A 27,304-nucleotide genomic window follows, 5' to 3' on the forward strand; every position below is an offset into this window, starting at 1 on the left:
TAAGGCAACAACAACAAAAGCCCTCACATCATAGCCACTTAACCTACTTATGTGGAGCCATCTATCTGACATCCCTCTAGCTGTGTATGTATGCTCTTATGTTAACTGGGTCTGTCACAACACTTCACATTAAAGCGGCGCACATGCAAAGCCTGCAGGCTCATCTCAGCAGGGGGGCTCTGCTTACTATCTCACAACACACTTTTCTCATTTGTTAGGTCTGCCACCAACACTACTAAACCATATTCAAGGTACTACAGAAACAGATTAAGGTAATAGCGCAAAATCTACAATGTTTTTCAGTAAATATTTACATATCTGTCTCCTAAGGTTTGCTAGCAATACATTAGGCGCGTTCACACCGGAGTACTTTTCCCCGTACTTTTCCCCGTACTTTTCCCGTTTAGTTCCGTTAGTACCCCTGATGTCGCGTTCACAGCAAAAAGAGTACTTAGTGCCGGGAACTTTTACCCCCATTTTAAGTGCCTGCTAGAGAGGTGGTACCAAAAAAGTACCAATTTCTATTGGCTGGGCGAATTGCAAACCACGCCCCGTAAAACTCTGAAAAGTTTTTTGAAGCCGCCATTGTATTTGCTGGCATTAGCATTATTAGCATTAGCATTAGCCCCGCGCACCAACAGAGAGAGAATAACTTATGGCAACACAAAAAAAAACATGGGAGCGGTGGAGTGATGAGGAGGTGTTGGCGTTCTGGCGATTTACCCGGCCGGAAGTCCCCAACTCCGGGGACTTCCGGCCGGGGACTCCGGGTGGCAGTATACACCGTGAAGTGGTTTGCGGCATGCCAGTAAACCCAAAGCAGAAGACGACGAAGTGACGTCAGCGGCTCATTTGCGTAATCTTCCCTCAGGGAAAAGCACTCCGGTGTGAACGCGATTGGTACTTAGTGCCCAGGGGTACTAAGTGCCGGGGCACTGAGTACGGCAAAGTACTTGGTGTGAAAGCGGCTATTAACATAAAAAAGGAAGATTGAACAGTCATTTGGATAACCGTATTTCAAGCTAAATGAAACGTCCAACATAAATCACGTTGTCCTTTACTACTTTACCCATTTTTCTCTATTTATTATGGCATAACTTAAAATGAGTCCTCACAGTGCCACAGAGTTGGAAGCGGATTCTGGTTTTCTGCTGAGGCTCAGACACAGGGTGGCACTCCAAGTCCCAGAACTGGACGTAGTCCCCTCTGTCCCTGGGCAGAAAAGTAATAGGCACCTGGAAGAGCAAGAAAACAAGAACAGTCAGAATAGATTAAGCCATATCAATTATTGCTATACACATTAACCAACAAAACGCTTAAAATAAATCTAATCATAATTTGTTTAACTTGACATAACATAACCTAAGCTGGCCTCCATTAAATAAAAGTAGCTGTTGTAAATGGAGTATGGGTTACTATTGGTTATTCTTACCCAAGATTGGCCAGGATCACAATATATTTGTCTAGTAGAAACCCACAACATAAGCAGTCAATGTTGTCCCATCCTTGTAAAATAAAGTACTCTATACAATTTACAGACAACTCTAATTGGTTGTGATTGCCTACCTGCATCTTCTCATGGGCCCCCAGAGTGCCTGAGGCCCCGGAGCATCTAAAGGCAGTGTAAGTGGCCCGGTAAACATCTCCTGTGTTGTCAACCCCCTGTGGAGAGAAAAGAGACTACAGCCTGAGTCACTGCTTTCACTCAATGCCCGGTAAAAAGACACTGATGGATGTTTGAACAACAACATCCAGCAAAACTTACAAGATAAACACAATACCAAAGTGAATCATGAAACAAATGATGGATCTTTTGGATACACAGAGACTAACTAAATGAAAAAAGAAAATAAATAAACTAACAAGTTAAAGCCGCTGATTCTTGAAGAGTTGACAGAAGAAAGAAATTGTAAAAAGAAAAAGCACCTTGACATATGGAGGAGCAAATGATGACAGGTACCACCTCACTTCCACTTTCCCATTCTGCACCTCCAGCTGGGCCTCTGAAGTAGAAAAACAGAGTATAAGTCTCCGACAGATACACAAAACATAGTATGCTGCCTACAGAGCATTACTGAGAACCACATTAGTCTGAAGATTTCAAACCGTTTTCACATTATCAGGCTTCTAAATCATTGTTTTAAGGCTGCTCAGATTGCCAACAACATGTTGCTGTAACGCTCAAACCCAGATATAGAAGACAGAAAGGTTTGAGCTGCGGTCAGCCTCCTCCAAACCTGATGTTTCCCCTGAAGGAGTGCTGGGGAACATGATGGTCTTGTTGCTGATCTCCAGCAGGGCTAGAGGAGCCTGTGGGGTGTGCTGGGGTAGTGACGGCTGGACAGTGAGTCTGGGCACAGTCAGCACTGGAGTGGCAGCCTGAGCAGGCAGGGCTGACAGAGTGGAGTCTGCTGGGGCTGCGGACACATCCAAAGCCAGGTCCCCACGAATCTGGACCTTAATCAACTGAAACAGCAGTCACAACACACACATTCAGGTCTTAGGTTCTCACAGCAATGCATGCCTGAGTTGTCTTGAGGTTTATAAAGCGGTGTGTCCCAAGTGTTCCATACCTTCTGCTGACTGTCGCACTGGACATAAATCTGTCCACTCCATGGCAGCAGGGTAGATTTAGTTGCTAGTGAGGGGTTGGGGCTGATCAAAATCTGTAGGTGGCACCTTTTTTTTTTTAAATGACATAAAAATAGGACACAATAATTCCAATCACATATACACACAGTGACAGAGGATAACATTAGCATTGGATTTTCTCTTTGTAATTAGTTGTTTATTGAAGCTATGTTGACAGTGTGGTAATTACAAACATAACAAATTGTCGCATTAAATACATGGGCTCTAATTCTAACCCAATAGCTTTGCTTTTACCATAACCAATATTTTGATCGAACAACAATGTGTATTCTTACTGAGGCTCAATAACTCCATGCTGAGGGGTGATGGTGAGGCAGTGAGCGGGCCAGGACAGATCGAAGCTCAGCTCTCTGGAAGTATTGTTCCGGATCTGAACCTGACTAGTGGAGGCCGCACCATCTACAAACAACAACAGTAAAAAACAAAGGTCTGCCGCTGTGTACCAATAACCAGAGGTGGGACCAAGTCATTGTTTTGCAAGTCCGAGTCAAGTCTCAAGTCTTTGCGCTCAAGTCCGAGTCAAGTCTCAAGTCAGGATGGGAAAGTTCAAGTCAAGTCCAAGTCCTAAACTTTGACAAAACGAGTCTTAAACAAGTCATTATGTGCTTTTCAACAAATGTAATGACATCGATCAACAGAATAATACTTAATAATCAAACTGCTCTTTATTAGTCACATTAATCATTTAATAATCCATTTCCTCTCTGCTGGTAAAGTAACGTGTTTTCTTCTATTGTAAGAGGGATCAGTAAGGTAATGCTACCGTGACGGTTTGATTCAGAAGGAGTTTAATGGATAAGATCCCTGATGTTGAGGTAACCAGAATGTTTATTTCCACTGTGTACAACATGTTATAAGGGACCCACAATCTATCTTTATGCAAGGGATAATGTGCAGCGAGGCGGTCTCTATGGGGAAAAGAACACCTGAATCTAGATCCCTCTGCAGGTGGTACTTTAACTATATTTTGATGCTAATACTTTTGTACTTTTACTTGTAACATTTTGAATGCAGGATCTTTTATTGTAACCGAGTATTCCTACACTCTGGTACTTTTACTCAAGTACAAGATCTGAACTTCTCCCACCTCTGGCAATAAATCCTGAGTGGTTACCAAAAAAAAAACCCTGCTCTGAAGGTTATTTTCATTTTACAAATCCTGCACTCAGCTTTGCTTTCTCCAAGATCATTGAAATGCAGCCAGAAGCTGCTTCTTTTTTCGGTTTTCGCAAATTTCTTGACTTTTTCCGACGCGCTTGCATTTAAATCCGGCTCCCCGTCACTCTGTGTAGCTGGCCTGTACCACTACACCTGCTGTCTTTGGAGCGTCTGCCCCCCACCCTTCTTTCACATAATGGTATGATCCTAGTGTGTCCTCGCATATGATTGGCCGCATGGTGGCTCAGCAAAATAAATATTAAATAATAAATGTTGGAGACCCCTGAATTAAATTATCAAGTCACCTCAAGTCAGAGGGCTCAAGTCCAAGTCAAGTCCTGAGTCATTGGTGTTCAAGTCCAAGTCGAGTCGCAAGTGTTTTGTGATTTTGTCAAGTCGAGTCCAAAGTCATCAAATTGGTGACTCGAGTCCGACTCGAGTCCGACTCGAGTCCAAGTCATGTGACTCGAGTCCACACCTCTGCCAATAACTCTCTGATGCAGAATCATAAACCTATGGTTTAGAGTAACTTGCTTCACCAATCATACTCAAAATCTGTAGTGCAATTTAAAACTAAGCTGTTAAAATTTCACACAATATGCTTTTAACATATATATTTCCTACTTACTGATGGTGGGAGCTGCAAGGACAAGTTGTTCTGGGTGGAGGGTCCAGGACTCAGACCGCCTGTGTAATGGCTCTGAAGCCTGTGGAGGGACACTCTGCATTGAAAAATATATATTTTATGCCATATGCAGATTAAAAAAAAAAAAATCATCTAAAACAGTAGAAACAGCACATAGATATTCAACACTCAGCTCATCATTAAAGTGGTATCATTAAAGAAGCCTTATGGTACCTTTAAGGTTGGCTCTGCCACTCTCAGTGCTGGACCTTGGGGACCTTTCACTGGCAGCACGTCCAGAGACACATTGCCATTTGTCAAAGCACTGGAAATCACAAAATAAACAATAAAAACAACTGTGGCCCAGGTGATATATTTCATTTAAATGCGTTCACCATAAAGAATGCACAGACCTATGAACAGACAGTATTTCTATTTCCAAATCAGTGTGCGTCTTAAGTAGAGTGTATGCTAAAGCCATGTACATCCCAAATGGATGAGATAAATGTATAACGGAGAAGCATTACAATACCAAACTTCTCTCCTTCCTCCTTTGAATTCCATGCCGTCACAGTAACCCATCCTATACAATTAACCATTGTTGTTCTACACCGTCCACCAGGCGCCTTGGGGGACTTCTTGGAGGAATTAGATCATCTCCTCTCACACATCCCTGAAACTGGCCCTCCCACTGTACTTCTCGGAGACTTCAACCTCCAGACAGAGAAGATATCTGAATTAATATTTATTTTAACCGCCTTTGCTTTCTCACTGTCTCCATCCCCACCAACTCATAAAGCTGGCAATGTCCTTGACCTCATATTCTCAAGGAACTGCACTACTTCTAACCTCTCTGTAAACCCGCTTCACACCTCGGATCACTTTTTCCTATCATTCTCTCTAACCCTTTCCAAACATAACAAACTAATCTCTTCTAATTCTGCACCTGTCCGCCGTAACCTTCGTTCCCTCTCCCCCTCTACTCTTACCTCATCGGTGCTCTCAGCCCTCCCTTCCTCTGACTCGTTCAAACTCTGCTGCAGAAACTCTAGAACCATCCTTAGGGCTGCAGAGCGCAAATGGTGGAAATCCAAACACCCTGATAACCTCCTAACCTATCAGGCTCTCCTCTCCTCTTTCTCTTCTTCGATCTCTCAGGCAAAAAGCACTTTCTTTCAAGATAAGATCCATTCTTCCTACACCAATCCCCAAAAACTATTCTCCATCTTCTCCACCCTCCTTGACCCCCCTTGCCCCTCCTCCAAGCGACTTTGTTAACTACTTAGAAAATGAAGAACGAATATCAACCTTTTTTTCAGACTCACCATTAGTCACCACTGGGTCACCAGACCCACCTTTCACCCACATACTAACCTCTTTTTCCCCTCTCTCTCCAAGTGAGGTTCTTACCCTCATTACCTTTGCCCGTCCTACCACTTGTCCTCTGGACCCTATCCCCTCAAACCTCCTTCAAACTATCGCTCCTGATATTCTATCGTTTCTCACCCATCTCATCAATACTTTTCTAACTTCTGGTCACTTTCCAAACAGTCTCAAGGAGGCAAGAGTAAACCCTCTCCTAAAGAAACCCACTCTCAACCCGTCTGATGTTATAAACTACAGGCCTGTCTCTCTCCTCCCGTTCCTGTCTAAAACACTTGAACGCGCTGTCTTTAAACAACTCTCCTGTTATCTCCATCAGAACAACCTTCTGGATCCGCACCAGTCTGGTTTCAAGGCAGGTCACTCCACAGAAACTGCTCTCCTTGCGGTCTCTGAGGAACTGCACACTGCTAAAGCAGCCTCCCTCTCCTCTGTCATCATCCTTTTGGACCTGTCTGCTGCATTCGACACGGTGAACCATCAGATCCTCCTTCGCACTCTCCAGGAGTTTCAGGCTCTGCACTTTCCCTCCTCACCTCCTACCTCAAAGACCGCACCTACAGGGTAACTTGGAGAGGGTCCGAGTCCGACCCTTGTCAATTATCTACAGGGGTCCCTCAGGGCTCTGTCCTCAGTCCCCTCCTCTTCTCTCTGTACACAAACTCGCTCGGATCTGTCATTAGCCCGCATTGTTTTTCATACCACTGCTACACTGATGACACTCAATTAATTTAGTCTTTTCCCCGCTCTGAAACCCAGGTCGTCGCACGCATCTCTGCTTGTCTAGCTGACATCTCTCAGTGGATGTCTGCTTGCCACGTCAAGCTCAACCTTGACAAGACTGAACTGCTTTTCCTTCCGGGAAAAGATTGTCCCACTCTTGACCTAACAATCAACATCGGCACCTCTGTTGTTTCCCCAACTCAGACTGCAAGGAATCTGGGTGTGACCCTAGATAACAAACTGTCCTTCACTGCAAACATTGCTGCAACAACCCGCTGCTGCAGATACACCCTTTACAACATCAGGAGGATACGTCCGCACCTGACCCAGGAAGCGACGCAGGTTCTGGCCCAGGCTCTCGTCATCTCACGCCTAGACTACTGCAACTCCCTCCTGGCTGGTCTACCTGCATGTGCCATTCGACCTCTGCAGCTCATCCAGAATGCAGCAGCTCGTCTGGTCTTCAACCTTCCTAAATGTTCCCACACCACGCCGCTCCTCCGCTCCCTTCACTGGCTTCCAGTAACTGCTAAAATCCACTTCAAGACACTGGTACTTGCGTACAATGCTGTGAATGGTTCTGGCCCTTTAGTCTCCACTTCACGCAATAAAATGAAAAAAAAAAAAAAAAAAACGTCTTCAAGTTTGTATCTTCTTGGTCGAATGCACTTATTGTAAGTCGCTTTGGATAAAAGTGTCAGCTAAATTAAATGTAATGATAAACTAAATCAGGTATCTATTTGTGTATCAGTATGTTGGAAATGAGTGTGGCAGTACCTGTCTGTCTCTGCTCTGTGTTTATCAGCGGGCAGCAGCTCACTGTTCGTACTTCCAACCAACGACACCACTACCTTACTCATATTTCCATAGAAAATGTGAGCTTCATTGGGCCGCTGAGGCAGGTCGTAGACTTAAAAAAAAAGGTCAATACATTTAGAAACGTCAATATTTTAGACATGTATTACAACTTCATTCTTAAATTAAATCTATTATTTTTTACTATGTTTTCTGTACCTTTATAATAATCTATAAATACATATATATGTGAATACATATACATACACATACACATATACAGTGCATCCGGAAAGTATTCATACTCCTTCACTTTTTCCACATTTTTGTATGTTACAGCCTTATTTCAATTTGGATTAAATTCATTTGTTTTCTCAACATTCTACACACAATACCTCATAATGACAAAGTGAAAACAGTTTCAAAATAATTGTTGCAAATGAATAAAAAATAAAACACTAAAATATCACATAAACATAAGTATTCACACCCTTTACTCAATACTTTGTTGAAGCACCTTTGGCAGCAATTACAGCCTCAAGTCTTCTTGAGCATGATGCCACACGATCGGCACACCTATCTTTGGGCAGTTTCTCCCATTCTTCTTTGCGGATTGTCTCAAGCTCCCTCAGCTTGGATGGGGAGCGTCGGTGCACAGCCATTTTCAGATCTCTCCAGAGATATTCAATCCAGTTCCAGTCTGGGCTCTGGCTGAGGCACTCAAGGACATTCACAGACTTGTCCTGAAGCCACTCCTTTGTTATCGTGGCTGTGTGCTTAGGGTCCTGTTGAAAGGTGAACCTTCGCCCCAGTCTGAGGTCCAGAGCGCTCTTGAGCAGGTTTTCATCAAGGATCTTCCTGTACATTGCTGCATTTATCTTTCCCTTGATCCTGACTAGTCTCCCAGTTCCTGCCGCTGAAAAACATCCCCACAGCATGATGCTGCACCACCATGCTTCACTGTAGGGATGGTGTTGGCCAGGTGATGAGCGGTGCCTAGTTTCCTCCAGACATGATGCTTGGCATTCAGGCTAAATTTGGTTTCATCAGACCAGACAATTTGGTTTCATCAGACCAGACAATTTGGTTTCTCATGGTCTGAGAGTCCTCTAGGTGTACCATGGGGGCTTTCCTGTGCCTTTTGCTGAGGAGTGGCTTCCTTCTGGCCACTCTACCATAAAGGCCTGATTGGTGGAGTGCTGCAGAGATGGTTGTCCTTCTGGAAGGTTCTCCCATCTCCACAGAGGAACACTGGAGCTCAGTCAGAGTGACCATCGGGTTCTTGGTCACCTCTCTGACTAAGGCCCTTCTCCCCCGATGTTCAGTTTGGTTTGGGCGGCCAGCTCTAGGAAGAGTCGTGGTGGTTTCAAACATCTTCCATTTGCAAATGATGGAAACCAATATGCTCGTTGGGACGTTCAATGCTGCCGACATTTTTCTGTACCCTTCCCCAGATCTGTGCCTTGATACAATCCTGCCTCTGATGTCTACAGACAATTCCTTGGACCTCATGACTTGGTTTGTGCTCTGATGTGCACTGTCAACTGTGGGACCTCATATAGACAGGTGTGTTCCTTTCCAAGTCATGTCCAATCTATTTAATTGACTACAGGTGGACTCCAGTCAAGTTATAGAAACATCTGAAGGATGATCAGTGGAAACGGGATGCGCCCGAGCTCAATTTTTCAGTGTCATAGCAAAGGGTGGGAATACTTATGTACATGTGATATTTCATTTTATTATTTTTAACACATTTGCGAAAACTTCTTTAAAAACGTTTTCTATTTGTATGTATGTGTATGTGTATGTGTATGTGTATGTGTATGTGTATGTGTATGTATATATATATATATATATATATATATATATATATATATATATATATATATATACACATACATATACATATACATATACATATACATATACATATACATATATATGTGTGTGTATATATATATATGTGTGTGTATATATATATATACGAGTAGCACAATAAAGACATCTTACCCTCTGTAAGGTTTTCTTCTCCCAAAAACGTTTCATAGAAATTGATGTTTTTCAGCAGACTGTTTTCAGACAGAGCCTTCTTCACAGCCTCCGGTTTGCTCTGAAGCAATCTGAAAAGAGAAAACAGCTTTCTTACAAAAGCAGAACCATCTGGAATTGGATGTACAAACTATAAACGCGTTTAAAAGTTTGCTAAACAATGTGTATTAATTCAAAGCTGTTGAAACCGGGCAGCTGGGGGCCAATCGGGGGCCCATAGAGATGGACACATCTTTGCCGACTTGTTATTAAAGGGGAACCTCTAATGCATCGACTGTTTCACTCAGCCATCTGGGTAACCATTGACAACAATAATGAAATTCCTAAATAAAGCTACATCTATATATATCCTGCAGTTTTGTATTTTTTTTGGACCTTGATAGTTTGTCCTTGATTTATTTTTTGGGAAATGTTCCTAAACTGCATGTTTTATTGAAAGAAAAACAGTATATCTACATACACTTACATTTAGTTGCTTTTCTCAAAAGTTATCAAGGAAATATTGTGTTAGAACATCGGTCCCTTACCTTGTTCCCTGTCTTATGAGATAATGAATGTTGATGATGAATTCAATAAATGTGTTTTTATAATTCTTTCAATAAAAGGGATTTTCTTAATGGCTATTTGTTTTTATTCTTAATGACATTCTGTATACCTGTATCTACAGTTGTGTTGACTTGTTAGTGTAAGCTGCCTTAAGCTATTTCAGAAGTTGGAATGATGGAAAAAATTGGCTGTAGTTTGAGGCAAAACTTTAATTGCATCAGGGCCAATCACAATTATGGAGTTTCACATAAATATTAATTTGTGAATAACAAATAATACGTGACTATGATGTTATTGTGGAAATAATAAAGGATATATTAAAGGAACTGCTTGTTTGATAAATGTCAACTTCCTCTACATTCTTCCTCCTACTACCACTACTCCCATACACGCCAACATGACTCTTTTAGCAAGTTTACTGAACTAAGCGTCTGAAGGCCTCACCTCCTGTACTGCTGCCTGGAGACCTCATCTCCACAAAACAGGCAGACGGTAGCCAGCATTGCATTGGCCGACTGACATAGGGCTTGTTCTCTTTGAGTGGACTTTATTAGTACAGTTATCACCTGAAAACACAAACAAATATTAGTAAGAAGGTCATATTTCTGCAAGAAATGTCCAACTACTAAAAAGGAGTACTGTTTCAAAAGCAAACAACATGGCTGAAGCTGTGGAACCTTTTGTTGAAGCTGCTATCGCGTCAGTATTGAAAGAAGTGGGAGGGATATTTTTGTTAGAAGAACAATTGCTGCACATAAAAGATTAAAAACTATAGTGCAGGGATTGTCCCATTATTCTGGATCACTGGGTCCTCAGCGCACCAACCCATATTGATAACTCTTAACAATGCTCCTTGAAATATAAAATGAGGATTTCAAGTTTAAAGCTAGACTTATGGTCGTCATACACGAGTTAACAATGATGTGATTGTGCAATTTGTGAAAGATTGCCACAAATACTGATACTTTAAGCAGTAAAAATAATTAACGCATTTTCCACAGTCATGTCACAAGATTTAAGAAATTCAATACCAATTAGAGGTTCTAATAAATCTACATTAGAGTTTTTTATTCTAGCGAGCAGTTGTTTACAGGATATTCAATCTTCATTTCCACATAAAACATTTGTTGTTCAAATAATATACTTATAAATACACAAATGGATAAAATATTTCTATGCATATTAGCAGGCCCTGCCTACACGCAGATCACGCAGACTGCGTGGGGCCTCATCTTATGCGCAAAATGCGGCACAATAAAGCGCGCCACAGTTTCGCCGCTGCGAGGCTCCGGCATTCGCAGTTCACGCACGTGCTCCACTAGCAACTCCCCCCCCTCCCCCTGTTGACTCTCGCAACACAGATATTTTGCGTGGGGCCACAAGTTAGCCAGGGGCAGCCCTGCATATTGGATACAAGACTTTTTAGTTAATTACATTGCCTCCACCATAAAGTAATATTGTCTTTGGCACAACAAAAAACATGTGGGGCATAAAGGACTTGTTGCTAGCGAGTCATCAGTGGCAGCCCACACGACTATGAAAAAGTATTAATATGTATTTGCGATTTGATCTGATGATGTGATGCTAACAGACACTAGCTAAGTCTAAATCAAGGGCATTTTTTTTGTCTCATGATTTACTTCTCTTATTTTTTTTTTTATTATTTAGGGCTGGGCAAGTTAACGCGTTATCGCGTCTACGCATTAATTAATTAACCCCGACAATTATTTTATTGCGCATTAACATTTTTTGTATTCATATTATAATTTTGAAAGTTAGTTTCTCACTGGCTTTGAATACACATACAGACAAACCATTGGGTCACAGGAGGGGTGGGATGTTGATCAGTATTGGCTTAGGATGGGCGACATTACGCATCTCAACCACTGAGAGCATAGGGGGTGGGCCTAATGCTGCAGCAGCATTCACATGAACAAACTCTTACATGAACATTTACATCTCTTCAGACGGCGGAGTTGATAGAACCAGAGTTATCACTGGATTGAGGGTAACTTGTTTTTCTATAACAAACTAGATCAAACGTTAATGCCCTGGCAAATAGCTTTGGTTTTATATTTGATAACATTAATTAATGTTGAAGTTGAGATCTACAAGAAATAAAAAGGGAGGGGAAATAGAAAGGGAATACTGCTGTCAAAAAGCACCTTATTTGTTTAAAAGTCTCCTATTATGCTATTTTTAGGCATATATTATGAGTCTCAGATATATAAAAATAAATAAAAAAACATGTCTATGATGTGTTTTGCTCAAAATACCAAACAGATCATGCATTTTAGACATCCCTCATATCCCTCTGTTTTAGCCCTGTTAACTGCAGGTTCGGGTTCTTAGCTTGAAAAACTAAAAAAGAGGAGGGGGAACTAATGGCTGCTCAGAATTACCCGGCAGATTCAGCTCAATGCTGCCGTGATTAAACGCCATATCATGTTCCAAACCACTTCAAGGATTATTTCTGAAACAGTATGGAGCTCAAATGCTTCTTCTCTTGCGGCTTTACCACAAGGCGAGTTCCTTTTTTTATATCCTGCTTTTAAAACACATGTGCTCTCCAGTACAGGTTAGCTCTGAGTGTTAGCGATGCTTGCGAATATAAACACAGACCATATTACATCCAAAACAGTCGGGCATTGTTTCTGATAGCAACTTTCTGATAGTGCCGTGGGTCCGCATGTCCGATATTACGTCATATCGGACGCAAATCTGGATCAGCTCTGTTGTACCCCTGTTTTTCGAGATTCGGGTACGGAGGAAAAGAGAGAGGGTTTTATTTTCTGACACTTTGTGAGTTCCCTGACACACCGGGGACACATATTTATGTATAAAAGACATCAAAAAGTGCATTCTGGGTCCCCTTTAAAGTGTTTGCAAACCAAATGTTACTGCACTTTTGTTCAAATAGCAGTACTTTTAAAATAAAATTGCACCATACACTACTTTTGAGTTCATTATTGAATGTTGCGCATATCAATGAGATTAATCGCAGAAAATACTTTTTTTTAATATTGCATTAGTATTAATATAATTACTAATTCTGGTGTCTTTATTTTATTTTAAGAAACATTTAGAATATCAGTTTTTGTGGTTCAAATCCGTAATAAAAATTCTCGCTACCTCTTGTGTCCTTTCCTTAAGCACAAACTGTGACGGGGCGATGCTGATGAGAGGGGGTTCCATAACTGATCGTGTCTGCACATCTGAGAAGGCCACAGCTTTGATGAAAGCTGCTCTGGAGCCAGTGTTCCTCACGCAAATACACACTTTACTGACACGACCGACAGCGATGTCAGTCAATGTTGCCACATAGCCGTCTGCCTGTTTTCTCTGGTCCTCCAGAATGATGTTGCTCGTCCCACCGTAGCCCGACAGTGGAATCTGAAGATAGGACACAAAGGAATCTAAATAAAGCCAGTCTTTCAATAGAAATGAAGAAAACATGAAAAAAAAACGAGGCAGGAAAAGAGAGTAAAAATGGTCAGGTCTGACAGGGGTCATGTGCTCACAGTGAATTTGACCCCTGGCTGTGAAGGCCGGACTCCAGACTGTTTAATCTCCAGTTTGGCCAACATGCAGGCCACTCTGGTGGGAGCAAAGAGCAGGTGGACGGTCACATCTTCTCTGGGACGAATGGACAGCTCTCCGTGTCGGGTCAGGCGCTCTTCAGGACTGAACATACTCTGCAGCTGAAAGAGAAACACGTTTTAATACTGTGTTACAGTGTAGGGCATTATTCACATCATCTTTTAGGGTTGTATAGCCGTTCTGTTTTATATAAACAACTATGGCACTATGACAGGATGTGCAAACACAAAAACAGGATGTGAGAAAGATAAAAGAAAATAGAGATGACATGTTTTCCAATTTGCAAATATTACAATCTACCTGAAAACAATCCTGGTCTTGACCACGGATAAGCAACCGTAGCTGCTGCGTGGCGTCGGTGGAATTGTTCCTTAGAACCAGCTTCTGTTGCCTGGAAAGCAATGGCAGATAAGTCATGTAATAACAATGTGTCCAGCAGTCCCATGGCAAACTAAATGTCTTTGACAAACTATGATTTGATATTGAGTCATTATATTTGTGTCCTGACCTAATAAGACAGCTGAGCTAAACCTGGGTCCAAGAGAAAGAATGCATACATTGTGTTTGGGAATTTTAGCTCCTTACTGCTGTCAGTACTTTACCTCCATTCAATGAGAAATTGTCCATTATGTTGCTTCTGAGAAATAACACTCCCTATAGACTTCGGTCCCTTCTTATCAAAACCATTACACAAGATTTAATTGAAAAACATAGACGACTGGACTTCAGGTTTTTTATGGATTACTTTTCAATGAATAATTGATACCTATATAAGTGTTTTATTTAGTAACAAAAACAAATTATGAAATGAATGGAAAAGTTACTTACACAGCTCGTCCCAGAGTGACTCCTCCCCAGGCTACAAACTGTTTATTAGAGAGAATTGGTGGAACATCATTGGCCACAGCGAGAACAACGACATCAGCAGAGGGACTGGGAGCTTTCCCTGAGTCCTCTGGGACAACTTCGCCTTTCAGGGTTACCTCATACTGAGGACCTGATGGCAGCACCAAGATGGTGAGAAGGCTGCAACAAAACAAGCACCACCAAGTCAATCCAAATGGGTTGTAAAGATGGCCACTGAAGATGTGACATGTTTGGGATATACAAGGATATAACCCAAGACTCTTGCTTATGAACTGTTCATCTAAGCATATCAAATCCCCCTAATATAAAAAGATAAGAGATGTCAAATGCATTATGTTGTTCTTTGTATCCAATGTACAGAACCATGGCTGTCCATGTGAACTACTGCAAAAGCAATTTATGTTTGTATACCTTTCTTGATATTTCCTGCTGCCCTGTGCTTTGAAGGAGACCACGATGCCTTGCTCCTCTCCCATCCTCAGGGACAGTTCATCAGGTGTCACAGAAAAAATGTCCTCAGCATCACTGCACTATAGAAGGAATATAAGTGAGAGGGCAAATGTTTGAATGAGGCACGAGAATGATGGGAGGCAACAAGGAGGAAGAGATGGAGAATAAAAGTAGCTAAATAGCAATGAATCCCTACTGTATGTTTCACAGTCTGAGCACAAAATGTCACAGAGGCTTACCCAAACCCCAGATCTGATTGGAAAAGTAAAGGTCAGAATTACCTTGAGTTTCAGCTGCACGTCAATGTTTCCAGCATTCTTTAATGGCAGCGTCTGTTGACTAGATTTACCCAGTGGAGCAGACAGACTGACAGTCTAGACAAAAGAAGCACAAAAAGTATTTTACTGCCATCTCTACAGAGGCCAGGAAAAGCTGAACAAAGAACTAAACATGATGATGAACATGATGATAAAAAAGTTTGAATACAAACTAAATTGCTTGTATTCATTATTGATCTAGTCATTTTATTTCCCAATGTCTTTTGACATCATATGAAACACTTTCAACCCTTTTAGATGCAGTTTGAAATATACAAAAAGAACCCAGCAACATTTCAAAGTTTTAAGCCATGAGTGCTCATGTGTACTTGTACAGATGTAAAACTAATTCTCCATCTGCTTGCTGCTGTTTAAACATTTGGATGATACTACAATTGCAAGATACCCTCTCTATGGCTAAGACTATCTCACAGTTAAGTTTAACTAAATAACCTATTTTAAAGTTGCGTAAGCTACAGGCTTACAGCTCTTAAACAGAAATATGAAGTAACTGATTAGACTTATTGTCCAAATTGGTAGGTATTTTCCATGCATTTTCTTTTTTGAGACTACTTCTTTTTCATTATCTTTAAATATACCTTGTTCGGGTAAAGTGATTTCCAGTTCAATTAAATTGGCCAATGGAATTCAAGCTGGTGTATCTAATCAGAGATACAAACATGCATAACAATGTTTTTGAACTGTAGTGGTGGGCAGAGATACACTGTCAGTCGACAAAAAAAACATGGCAGTTTTACTACCTGCAGGTCTTTAGGAGCATGGACCCTTGCAGTTCCACATTTGGCCTTGAGGGGAACACTCCTGATCACATGACTAGGACCAGGAGAATCCACTTCAATGTCCACACGACCATTGTACTCATCAGCAGGACCAAGCTCTCCTGACAAGCACAGCCACACACAGATAGGGTTAACAGAACATATTTGGTCTGTAAGTACATTTCAAATGGTTTGTGTATGTATGTTTCTGCTGATAGTCTTTAGTGTCATAGAACTCCAGGTGTACAATAATGAGAAATGCAAGGATAGATATTGGACCAAGTCATTGTTTTGCAAGTCACAAGTAAGTCTCAAGTCTTTGCACCCAAGTCCAGAGTCAAGTCCCAAGTCCCGATGGGCAAGTCGAAAACTTTGAAAAACAAGTCTTAAACGAGTCATTATGTGCTTTTCACCAAAACAGAATATAATATCTAAAATGTACACAAATCATGAGTGCTTTTACACAATGTATTTATTTCTCAAACAAGTTGCCCCTGAACTCAAAACACTAATACAAACAAAAACAATCAGTGAAAGCATAGTTGTTCATTATTGAATTGCAGATCAAACTGCTCTTTATTCGTCATATTAATAATTTACTAACCAATCTCTCTGCTGGTAAAGTAATGTGTTTTTTTCTATTTTAAGAGGGAACAGTAAGGTTGGGCTACTGTGACGGTTTGATTCATAATGAGTTTAGTTTATAAGATCCCTGATGTTAAGTTGACCAGAATGTTTATTTCCACTGTGTACAACATGTTATAAGGGACCCACAATCCATTTCTTTGTAAGGGATAATGTGCAGCGAGGTGGTCATTATCGGGAAAAGAACACGTACTTAATACGTTAAGTAGGTATATACGATATGATAATACTTTATTGGTCAGATCAAGTCTGAAATGTGACTTGCATCACAGCAGCTCCATGTCCAACACCAACATAGACAAATATCAAGAGACAAATATCAAGAAACACATGAAACAAACAACGAACATTTAACATAACCGCACAATCACTGAGAGAAAACATTTTCATGACCCTTCAGCGTGCATTTGATCTGGGATTCAGCTCAAAGAGGATTGACTGATGCACAAAGGAGTGCTTCAGTCTGACCTTATTGAATCGTGGGACCCTGTATCTCCGATTAGATGGTAGCAGTTCATATTCACTGTTCAGAACATGCTTTGGGTCAGAGATGATGTTGTTGGACAGCATCACTAGGTTGTTATGATAGGCTGAGTCATAGAGTCTCTGACAGGGTTGACCAACAATCTTTGAGCAGATTTTTAACAGGTGGAGCAGTTTTGATTTGAAAGCTGCTGACAAACATTTGTACCAGGTAGTATTGCAGTACTGTAGAATGGACATGATCACAGATGTAAAGAACAACAGAAGAATTTCTCTGCTCGCCCCAAAAGACCTAAGACGGCAGAGAAAATCAATTCTTTGTTTTGCCCTTTTGTACAGATATTCAATGTGCTCCTTCCATGACAGCAGATGGTCAATCATTACACCTAAGTATTTGTATGAAACTCCCTGCTTGATTTCATCTGTATGGATGACAATGGGGACTTTATGGGAGTCAGATGGTGAGACAAAAATGGTATAGGTACTTTAAGTATATTTTGATGCTAATACTTTTACTTGAGTAACATTTTGAATGCAGGACTTTTAATTGTAACAGAGTATTCATACACTCTGACTCTGGTACTTCTACTTTTATTCAAGTATAAGATCTTGAGTACTTCTCCCACCTCTGGCAACAACAACATTAGAACCCTGCTCTGAAAGATATTTTCATTTTACAAAATCCTGCACTCAGCTTTGCTTTCTCCAATATCATTGAAATGCAGCCAGAAGCTTCTTTTTCTGTTTTCGCTCATTTCTTGACTTTTTCCCCTAAGCGCTTGCATTTAAATCCGTCTCCCCTTCTTTCTGACTCTCTGTGCAGCTGGCCTGTACCACTATACTTGCTATCTTTGGAGCGTCTGCCCCCCCTCCCTTCTTTCACATAATGGTATGATCCTAGTGTGTCCTCGCATATGATTGGCCGCATAGTGTGCCCAGCAAAATAAAGTCCCGCCTCTGCCTGCATGGATTTTCAGCAAAGCTGAGTAGGAGCGGCTGAAGCTTGCGATCGACGCATTGAGACCCCTGCATTAAAGTATCAAGTCTAATCGAGTCCAAGTCCCGAGTAATTGGTGTTCAAGTCCAAGTCGAGTTGCAAGTATTTTGTGATATTGTCAAGTCGAGTCAAAAGTCATACAATTTGTGACCTCTGGCAGTTACTATAATAAAGTGTCAAGTATCTAATCCAAATTGATTACCTGAAGTAACTGTGTACTTCTGAGGAGCCTTAAAGTGAACCCAGACCATAAAGCCCTGTGGATTCTGAAAAAAGAGAACAAAAGTGCAATTTGTCATGTTACTGATGAAGCAAATTCCACTGCTTACTAGCGGATACAGAGAACTGGAACTGTGAAACTATGTTACCCATATCTCCACCTGTCTTATCACAGCAATAACAGTTTTCATTTTGGTGGATACCACAATTGCCTGAGCATGCTTTAGTTAAAACACAAAACAAAAACTGGCAGAATGAATAAATAATAAAATAAGAGACCAAGAAGCTGAATGAGGTTATAAGGATTATGGCAATTCTAACCTGTTCGTAGCTGGCATGCATCACATGATTCATCACCGAGGGAGAGGACACTGCGGCCATGTGTCCAGCCTGCTGTTTCGCCTCAGATGTGTTGGTAACAGGGTGCTTGGAAAAGGTGAAGCACCTCCAGGCTGTAGCGTTCTGGGTAAATGAGATGTGAAAAATGAACCACTCAGATATTGTTTATCATGCTCACTGCTGTGTTTTTGCACTTTTGCATTGCAAAGAAAAGCAAGTGCTTGTAATGAGAACATTTCTAAATGGTACTATTTACTCACTGCACTGATGACCAGACGGATGGGCACTGTAGCATGAGTCATGTTGAGCAGTTTGAGAGGAAGGGATCTGGCACTGCCTCCTGAAAGGTCTCCAAAATCCAGACAGCCTGATTCATTTAATTCAACCTGGGAATCAAACTCAATTTAAGAACCTTTCTTGCAATTGATAAGCAACATATTCAATTTAAATAAAAGTGTGATTAGCATTGAATCTCTACAATATTAAAACACAATGTTGAATGAATCTCTGAAGAGTGTGATCTTTGCACTGGGGCCCTTACCTCTAGCGCAGGATTCTCTGCTATAGCAACCAGAACAACTCTTTTAGCAAAGATGTTGGCCCTGGCTGCAACCTCTGTCTCGGCAGATGCAGGCCAGGAGCAAACACTAAAGACACACTGGTAGACACCAGCCTGTGGAGGGATAAACAACAACTTCTGCTCCTCTGTACTCTTGGGGGCAATGATGGTCTTGTTTTTCACTATAAGCCACTGGAACGGGAGGCTATCCACCTGTAGGGTTGGCAACAAAGACAGAAGTAATAATTTGAGCATTGTTGTCAGTAGGGGTGACCCTGAATATTAACTATTAAGCGATTTAAGGAACCAGGTTAACTGCTAATCTTACAGTCAATCATACAATACAGCTTTATTTATAAAGCACTTTAAAACCTCCATACCAAAGTGCTGTACAGTCAAATAAACAAAACATACAAAAAGTAACACAGCTCAGCTCACACACACCATAAAACAAGTACAAGAAAAAACAATAGACTATTTAAAAGCATAAAAGCAACAATCAAGATGTCAATACGCTAAGGAGAAGAGCTGGGATTTCAGAAGCGATTTATAAACAGGCAGTGTGGAGGCCTGTCTGATGTGCAAGGGCAGATCATTCCACAGTGTGGGAGCCGCTACAGAGAAAGACCCCTCTGAGCTTAGACCTGGTTCTGAGCACATTCAGGAGCAGTTGATCAGCTGCAATCATCACAGTAGTGGTTAAATGGTGTTCATGAAAAACGTTTCTGGATTGCTACATTGGTGGAAATGGAGTTAGTGCTGGATTTACAATCACAAAATGGTTGTCTATTCGATTGATCTCCAAACCGTGTCATTACAACTAGACTCAAATTATTTTGCAAGTTATTACAAGCTGACTTTTTTTTTTGGACCCAATCTTTTACGATATTTGTTGCATTATGCTCTTTGCCACTGTATAGCATCAAGCCAACTCTGCTCACCTTCTCTCCATCAATGGCCAAGCTGGTGACAGTAATTGCTACTTGCTGCCATCTCTCCGAGGGGTTGAAGAGACTCAGGGAGGTTTGTGAAGCGATGCCTACACAGCAGGTGTGAGGGAACCGCAGTTCTTCTGGCACCACCACTTGTCCTGAGGATGACAGTGGAACAGGGAGAGCTGATACAGGGAAATGCTGCCACTCCATGGAGAACAAGTTGGAAGTGGTGTCTTATTGTAGGAGACAATCTTGCAGCAAAAATGAGTGAAAATGCTTGATACAATCTTCTAAAACAAAACTATCGTCCTGTATTTAACAAAACAGTTTTCCACATACTGTATATGACTTATTATGGTATTACAAGATAAAACATTAAGAAGAAAATCATTTCAAGAGTGTACACAATATAATAAAATAGGTAAAGGAAGTGAAGTCCATGGCTACCTCTCAGATCCTCAAGACCACCGGCCCCAATTGGCTCTACACCATATTGACTGAAGGGTTTTCCCATCATTCCCCCGTCCTGCTGGCCGTAATGGGGTCTATTGAGGTGATGTGTTCCAGCAGAGCCAGGAATCCCCAGAGGAACTGATGTGGGATGGACGTGTCTCCCTGTTAGTTCAGTGTTGGGTATGCCTAGTAAAAAAATGGGAGAGAACTAATTTATCTCATTGTATTATATATTATAGGGGCTTTAACCATCATGTTGCATCATTATTAACTTTGTAGTGGTTTTAGTATATCTCATTCATGAAAGCAGAGACAAAAGACATGCCTGTAGAGGACACACTGAAGAGACCATGTCCTGTTGCTCCCACATGATAGGCACTAGGATGTAATGGAACTTCAGGTCCCAAATACTGCTGAGCCAGCTGCGAGTTGAAAAGTGAGCGTCCAGCGAGAAGGGACTGTATATCTCCTTGGTGGGGAGGGTCAATCAAGCCAGCACACTGGGGCTTAAAGCTGGGGATGGGTACATAGTGAAGTCCCCCTGATGTGTATGATGGCATTCCAAGGCTACCAGCATACACTGACGATGCCATTGAGCTAGCAGCTCCCCACTGAGAGCTCGGAGGTGCACTGCTGTTAGTTTGCTGAATGTTCAGATTACTGCAATAGCCTGAGTCCACTTTAGTGAGCTGTCTTACATTGGACTCAGAGATGTGCTTGTGGTTCCCGTAACCTGCTGAGTGATCCCCAGGTCTGTCTCCGGGGAAGTGGTAGTTACATTCACTCTGGCTGCGAGTGCAGCTCAGACCAGATGCACTACGTGAGGGCTCTGGGCTTTTACTCTGCTGTGCTGGTAGTGGGTCCAGACTTTTAGAATGCTGTGGTCGCACCTGGTCCAGGCTTTTAGGCAAGCCAAGAATATCTTGGGCAGACTGTTCATCTTGATCCAGAGGTGGAGTTGGACTGAACCTGATGATGGTGGTGCTCAGTGCCATGGTACAGTTATTCTGTGGACAGAATAACAACTCAAGATAATGAATACGACACTTGTGAGTAATACATACACAGAAAAATAAAATATACATATATCATTTTTAATATAAGGTTGTCTGTGCATTCATCCTATCCAAGTATTAAAAGCAGTGGGCAGCTATTATACAGCGCCAGGAAGCAGTGTGGGGGTTCCAGTGCCTGGATCAAGGGCACCTCTGCAGTGCCCCGAAGGCAAACTGGCACCTGTTTGTTTTGTTTTTTTAAATGTGTCTAGCAGGACCTGAAGTTTACCTACGTAAGCACAGACCATTTTGCTTTGTGTAACATGAGGGGAGCTTTTAGTCTGGTTTCATCTAAGGTTATATTCTTGCATGAATTTGTCCTGCGGTACCTTTTGCCTGTCAGGTGTAGGTATGACAGTGCCATCATTCATTGAGATGTATGTGAGCCTGCTGAGACTGGGGCTGGAGCAGGTTGACTGAGGAGAGAGGTCAAGATCTGGATGTCTGCCTGCTAGACCACCACTGGATGAATCAGGGGACACCATACTAGGACAAGAAAACATGAGAACAAAGAAATACATGAATAATGACTGAAAATGCAAATGTCCTGTGTCTAACCGTAATAATATGAATCAACTAAACAACAGACTATTTATGATTAAGTCATTATTACTATTTCATGTAATCTACTATTATTAATTTCTTTGATTCACTGAAAACCATCTGTAGAACAGTACCCATCAGCTTTGGGAATGGAGGTCTGACTTGGAGAGGAGTGAGTAAGCGGAGAGGTGGACGGTCGGAAGTTATACTGCGTCTCCTCCGCGCAAGGCTCAGCAAAACCCTTCAGCAGCTCTGGGAAACAAGTATAGTTACAATACACATTTATGATGCCATCTCAATGTTCTCAGAGGGACAATACTTTCTCATCATGTACTTTCATATTTTGTGATGCTTGCCGAATCAGTGAAATCACTTTTCAAAACATAGCATTTAGCAGTTTTATTTCCGTTTTATCATAGTCTATAACCTTGAATTGATCTGCATACATCCTGTGTTGTTTTTAATCTTGCTTTAACTATGTAATGAACATGTTTTGGAAAATTGCATTGCATTATTATTATTAATAATATGGTGGCTACTGGTCTTCACAGTTGTTTGAATAAGGGTGCTTACAACTGTTGCATGTGTACGGTTTTAATTAGAAACTCCATATTTCTGTATTTGTACTCACCAGGTGCAGGGTCTAGTGGATGCTGGTTGTTTTGGCCAGAGAAGCCAACATGCTTCTCCACAGAACTACCAGGTAGAGGAGCAGCCATGATATTCTTCGCTGGAAAATTGCTTTGTCCCTCCTCCTCCTCCTCCTCCTCCTCCTGCTGCTGCTGCTGCTGGCCTGCAGTCTTCACCCTCTGTGGCGGAGAAGAGGAACCTTTAGATGAACCTGGTAGGATATTTTGCATTCCAGGTGTAGAAGAGGATCCTGTTTCACTCTTTTGTGATGTTTCTAAGGAAGATCTAATATTGTTGGAGGCCTGTTGGTTCCATTCTCCTGGCTTGACATTTTCTGTAAGGTCCCTGCCAGAGGAAGTCCTTTTGTCTGCCAGAGTCGTGAGAGTTGAAGTCTGCCTTGAGCCCTCAGATCTTCTGGCAGAGCTGAAAGATGTACGGGGACGAGGGATAGAGCTTATTTTTGAGTGACCCTTATGACCGGGAGATAATGAATTTGGCTCTGTAGACAAGCTAGTGTTTGTTGAGGTCTCTCCTCCTCGGCCTTTCTCCCCAGTTTCTGTTATTGTTGGCTTCTGTTGAGTCTTACTGTCCACTTGCTGAGCTGAGCTCCCCTGTTCCTCAGGAAACCCCCCCTGAGGGTTCCTTTGAGAGCTGCTGAGGTTGTTAGCCCAGGCAGTCAGGTCAAAGGTGGTGTGAGCCACAGAGGCGTCAGGGCTGTATGACACTTCAGTCATTTTCAGGTATTTCTCCATGTCAAAGGCACTCAGCTCTCCAACACAGGTGCTTCTGTGCAGTATGTCCAGCAGGCTGCTCTGATCTGGCTCAGGGAGGATCTGTGTAGGGGGAACATTGAAAAAAAGGAGAGGGCACTCACAATGTTGACCTGTCCCTGTATCGTAAATACAGAGTTTTATCTAAAATTGGACACTCCAAAACATTTGTAACGTTTAAGAGGGAAACAAAAGTAAGATTTTGAGTTTTCCTCTAGTGAGATTTTTTAAATAAAGACTAGACAAATAATCAACATATTATGTAATATGTAATAAAGCTATTTATAAAAAAAAATTCAAATTCAAGAAAACAAACCAGATTGAGAGCAATTGTACAGTACATAGTTGATCAAACCAAAATGCACACTTTAAAATATAGAATATCAAGGCCTTACATGTTCCACTGAGTGTGGTTCCTCTGTAAAGTTGACCGTAGGTCCAACATGGTCTGCTCTCTCAGGTCTATTCATCGCCCTACTTCTCTTGGAGAGCGCCATTATCATGGCAGCCAGCTGCGATGGGTCAGTGCTGATGGACGCATCAGCAATGGCTGAAGCAATTGTGCTGATACTCAGCATCATTTGGCTGTTGTTACTGTTAGGGGACACACCGCTTTGGTTACCTAAGCTTGAATCAGAGCCAGAGCCCTCATGGTGGTCAGGTGCAGCTCTTACAGTATGATCCTGAAGAGAAGAAGTGATTTTATGTCAGAAAGACATGCTGCCATGCATGTAGTCCTACATATTACATATCAGAAAAGCCCCTGTACCTCCTGTTCATACGGTGCAATTTCATCTTTCAGTGACATCCTTTCACCTGGTGCCTCAAGAGTTTGGTCCAGGTCTTCTGCAAATGAGATGATCATGAATAATAATCAGAAAAGCAGTCTAAATCATTTAGAAAATGCAAACAAAAAGGTGAGGCTAGAAGGTGATTATGTAAGGGATAATGTGCAGCGACGCGGTCATTATGGGGAAAAGAACACTGACAGGCAGATCAGGAGCCCGACGCGAAGCGGAGGGATCTAGATCGGCATGAAGGTGAAAAGCATCGGCATGAAGGTGAAAAGCAAACTGCATGCAGTTTGCTTTTCGGCCAAACTGTATACAGTTAAATCGAACGGACTTGTTTGTGCAGATGTGAGCGTCCTTAACAACGGTCAATAAGTCCTTGACAGCGGTCTGTCTGTTCTGGATTAACAACGTGTCACGTGTTCTGAATTGACCAATCAGAATCGAGTATTCAACTAAGCCATGTAATAATCAGCAATAACAATATTGTGAACACACCTGGGTTGAGTGTCTCATCTGCTTCACTGGGTTCCATAGTGTCAGCTAGAGAGTTGCCTGTAGCTGATAACTCTGAGGGATGAATGAGGGGAAATGGGTCCCTTTTCTCTGGAGAGGTAATGATGTAGCCAAAGGAAGGCTAGAGGACAAAAGACCAAGCTTTTACTACATGTTACAGTCGGAAGTTAATGCAACCTCAACCATTAGAGTGTATTAACTTGACATAAAGTTAGCAGAAACACAACAACTAATACAACATCTGCAGCTAGATCAAACAGCAGCTGCATATCAATGTGGATGCACATCTCATCTATAGGTTTATGTATGAACACATTTTTTATAGTCTTGAAATCAATTCCCAAAGAGACTGATACTAAGGACATTATTTGTGTAACAACACAAGGAAAAAAGAAAATGGTACTGACCCGTTTAACAAAATCCAAATCATCAGCACTGCCAAGACAGCCAAGGGCTTCAGAGCGCTGTCCAAAAAACTGGCCCAAAGTCAGTCGCAGGTAGCTCTGGTCCCCCTGCTTGTACTCTGTGGAGACCTGCGAAGCCCTCATCAGGATGTTACTGTTGGGGGGAACCTTCCAAGAGGAGTCGCTGTTAAAGGTGCTGTTGCTGCTGGCTGGTTCCATCTTCTCCTCCTGTGTAAACAGCAATACTCACAATAAACCACAAGAGGTTGTGCTTTACTAAATACAGCGTGGCTGAGAGTGTGCCAGACTCTTACAATTCATTTGATTGTGACAAACAATATTTGAAAAAAGGGAGCTGTTGTATACCTGCATAAATTGGTGCTCTTTCTCAAATTTCTCTTGATCCTTAGCCATCTTTTCCAAAGCATCACCTGCAAAGGATTATTTATTAGCAATAGGCATCGATTTATATAAGTACAAAAAAATTGTTAAATAAGCTTTGGACTTTTTTTACATACTGGGAGGAAGAAATTCCTCAGTCTGTAAGTGGCCAACATTCTCTGAAGTCTTCCCATCAACCTCTTTCTCAAAGGAGGAGTAATATGCCAGGTCAGTCACCCACTGTCCTTCATCGTTCTGGTAAACCACACTCTGTGTGGCATGTGCACCTGAAGAGGAGAGCCATGCTGTTAACACGTATATACATATACACTTACACCAAGAAACAAGCCACAATATGTATTGAGATAAAGACAACCTTGTTTAAATTCCTGCTCCAGGTTGTCTGGGCAATAATTCCACCCATCATCTGAATCTTCTGTGTCCTGGTGGATGCTCTGGGAGAAATACTTGGGTTCCAGGGAAGTTGAAAGGGGAGTGTTGTCATCCTCACTGGTACCGTCTGAGGCCTCTGCAACACTTACATTCCCACAAGGCCCTCCTCTTAAGCCCAACGAATGCCTGGCACCATCAGGCTCATCTACTCCATCATCACCATCTTCATTGTCCCCATCATGGCATTCAGGAAGCAGTACCTACAATGTTTTTGAATGCTTTTGTCAGACCTATTATTTAAAAGTGTCTTGAAAAGCTATAATGATAACATTTCTTCTTAAGTAGTTTACATTTGAAATGTCACACAATCAATCTTGATGAGGTCTATAACTTCCCTCTTCAAGGTTGCCTTCTCCATGCACTTTACCTGTAGGGGAAGTTGTGACAAAGCCCAAAACCAACAAAGATGACCAGATTGCAATGGTAGTGTCCTTGTTTCATTGTGTGCTCAAACAATTTCCCAATTTGGGATCAATAAAGTACTATCTATCTATCTATCTATAATGCTGACATCCAGTCAAAATGCCCCAAGGATAATAGGTACATGGGTCTTTATAAAACCCTGACTTTCGCCCATTCCCCTGTTATGTATTGTACCTGAGAGACGTGGAAGCTCCCCTGGGTGCCTTGAAGGTAGGAGAATGTGAGGCTGGCCGATTCCTGAGGTCTCTGGAGTGCAGCTCCACTCCTCAGGTAGGCGGAGTCCAACAGTCTGTCAACAGCAGGCCTAGACTGTGAGCTCTCCATGGCATCCTGGTGTTGAAATGAGAATCACATTGACAACCAGAGCCTTATGTTATATGCATGAATATTTCAGCCTTTGTTTGAGTTGATCACTGTATTCTGTTGTGCAGTGCTTCACATCTCCATGCAACAGACAACGTTACATTTTCTAAATCCTTGAGGCTAACGGTCCTCAGTAACAAACAGGCAAACACACTATGACAGACAACACAGTTTTAGAATGTATATTTTACTCCATATCTAACTTTCGGAAGAGAAAGACTAGATAACTCTTTGTCTGGAATGTGCATGGTCGACAGTTTGCTACTTATTTTGCTTAAAGGGGACCTATCATGCAAAATGCACTTTTGTACGTCTTTTATACATGAATATGTGTCCCCGGTGTTCCAGGGAACTCACCAAGTGTCAGAAAACACAACCCTCTCTATTTTCCTCCATACCCA

At 41.8% G+C, this 27,304-nt stretch overlaps 1 protein-coding gene across 3 annotated transcripts in view; it reads right to left on the bottom strand.

The window, feature by feature from the left end:
- Positions 1–27,304, bottom strand: part of cep192 (centrosomal protein 192) — a 39,033-nt gene that overhangs the window by 5,032 nt on the left and 6,697 nt on the right. The window contains exons 13-48 of one of the 3 annotated variants that reach the window (XM_034149362.1): positions 26,715–26,870; positions 26,041–26,317; positions 25,802–25,951; positions 25,650–25,714; positions 25,287–25,511; positions 24,862–25,000; positions 24,342–24,418; positions 23,968–24,255; positions 22,804–23,635; positions 22,307–22,424; positions 21,959–22,115; positions 20,900–21,581; positions 20,569–20,760; positions 20,128–20,276; positions 19,169–19,399; positions 18,888–19,013; positions 18,610–18,750; positions 18,272–18,335; positions 15,927–16,066; positions 15,130–15,222; positions 14,810–14,928; positions 14,360–14,557; positions 13,832–13,922; positions 13,453–13,632; positions 13,064–13,324; positions 10,376–10,497; positions 9,347–9,456; positions 7,319–7,451; positions 4,670–4,760; positions 4,439–4,517; positions 2,928–3,051; positions 2,574–2,679; positions 2,238–2,466; positions 1,927–2,003; positions 1,567–1,662; positions 1,116–1,235 (exon numbers count right to left, since the gene is read on the bottom strand). In XM_034149362.1, coding sequence (XP_034005253.1) covers positions 1,116–1,235; positions 1,567–1,662; positions 1,927–2,003; positions 2,238–2,466; positions 2,574–2,679; positions 2,928–3,051; positions 4,439–4,517; positions 4,670–4,760; positions 7,319–7,451; positions 9,347–9,456; positions 10,376–10,497; positions 13,064–13,324; positions 13,453–13,632; positions 13,832–13,922; positions 14,360–14,557; positions 14,810–14,928; positions 15,130–15,222; positions 15,927–16,066; positions 18,272–18,335; positions 18,610–18,750; positions 18,888–19,013; positions 19,169–19,399; positions 20,128–20,276; positions 20,569–20,760; positions 20,900–21,581; positions 21,959–22,115; positions 22,307–22,424; positions 22,804–23,635; positions 23,968–24,255; positions 24,342–24,418; positions 24,862–25,000; positions 25,287–25,511; positions 25,650–25,714; positions 25,802–25,951; positions 26,041–26,317; positions 26,715–26,870 — 6,438 coding nt within the window. Of the gene's footprint in view, positions 1–1,115; positions 1,236–1,566; positions 1,663–1,926; positions 2,004–2,237; positions 2,467–2,573; positions 2,680–2,927; positions 3,052–4,438; positions 4,533–4,669; positions 4,761–7,029; positions 7,140–7,318; positions 7,452–9,346; positions 9,457–10,375; positions 10,498–13,063; positions 13,325–13,452; positions 13,633–13,831; positions 13,923–14,359; positions 14,558–14,809; positions 14,929–15,129; positions 15,223–15,926; positions 16,067–18,271; positions 18,336–18,609; positions 18,751–18,887; positions 19,014–19,168; positions 19,400–20,127; positions 20,277–20,568; positions 20,761–20,899; positions 21,582–21,958; positions 22,116–22,306; positions 22,425–22,803; positions 23,636–23,967; positions 24,256–24,341; positions 24,419–24,861; positions 25,001–25,286; positions 25,512–25,649; positions 25,715–25,801; positions 25,952–26,040; positions 26,318–26,714; positions 26,871–27,304 lie in introns of those variants that run through there. The other 2 variants (XM_034149361.1, XM_034149363.1) reach the window with 2 other exon arrangements.

The sequence above is a fragment of the Trematomus bernacchii genome, unplaced genomic scaffold (genome assembly GCF_902827165.1).
Source record: "Trematomus bernacchii unplaced genomic scaffold, fTreBer1.1, whole genome shotgun sequence".
Taxonomy (NCBI): domain Eukaryota; kingdom Metazoa; phylum Chordata; class Actinopteri; order Perciformes; family Nototheniidae; genus Trematomus; species Trematomus bernacchii.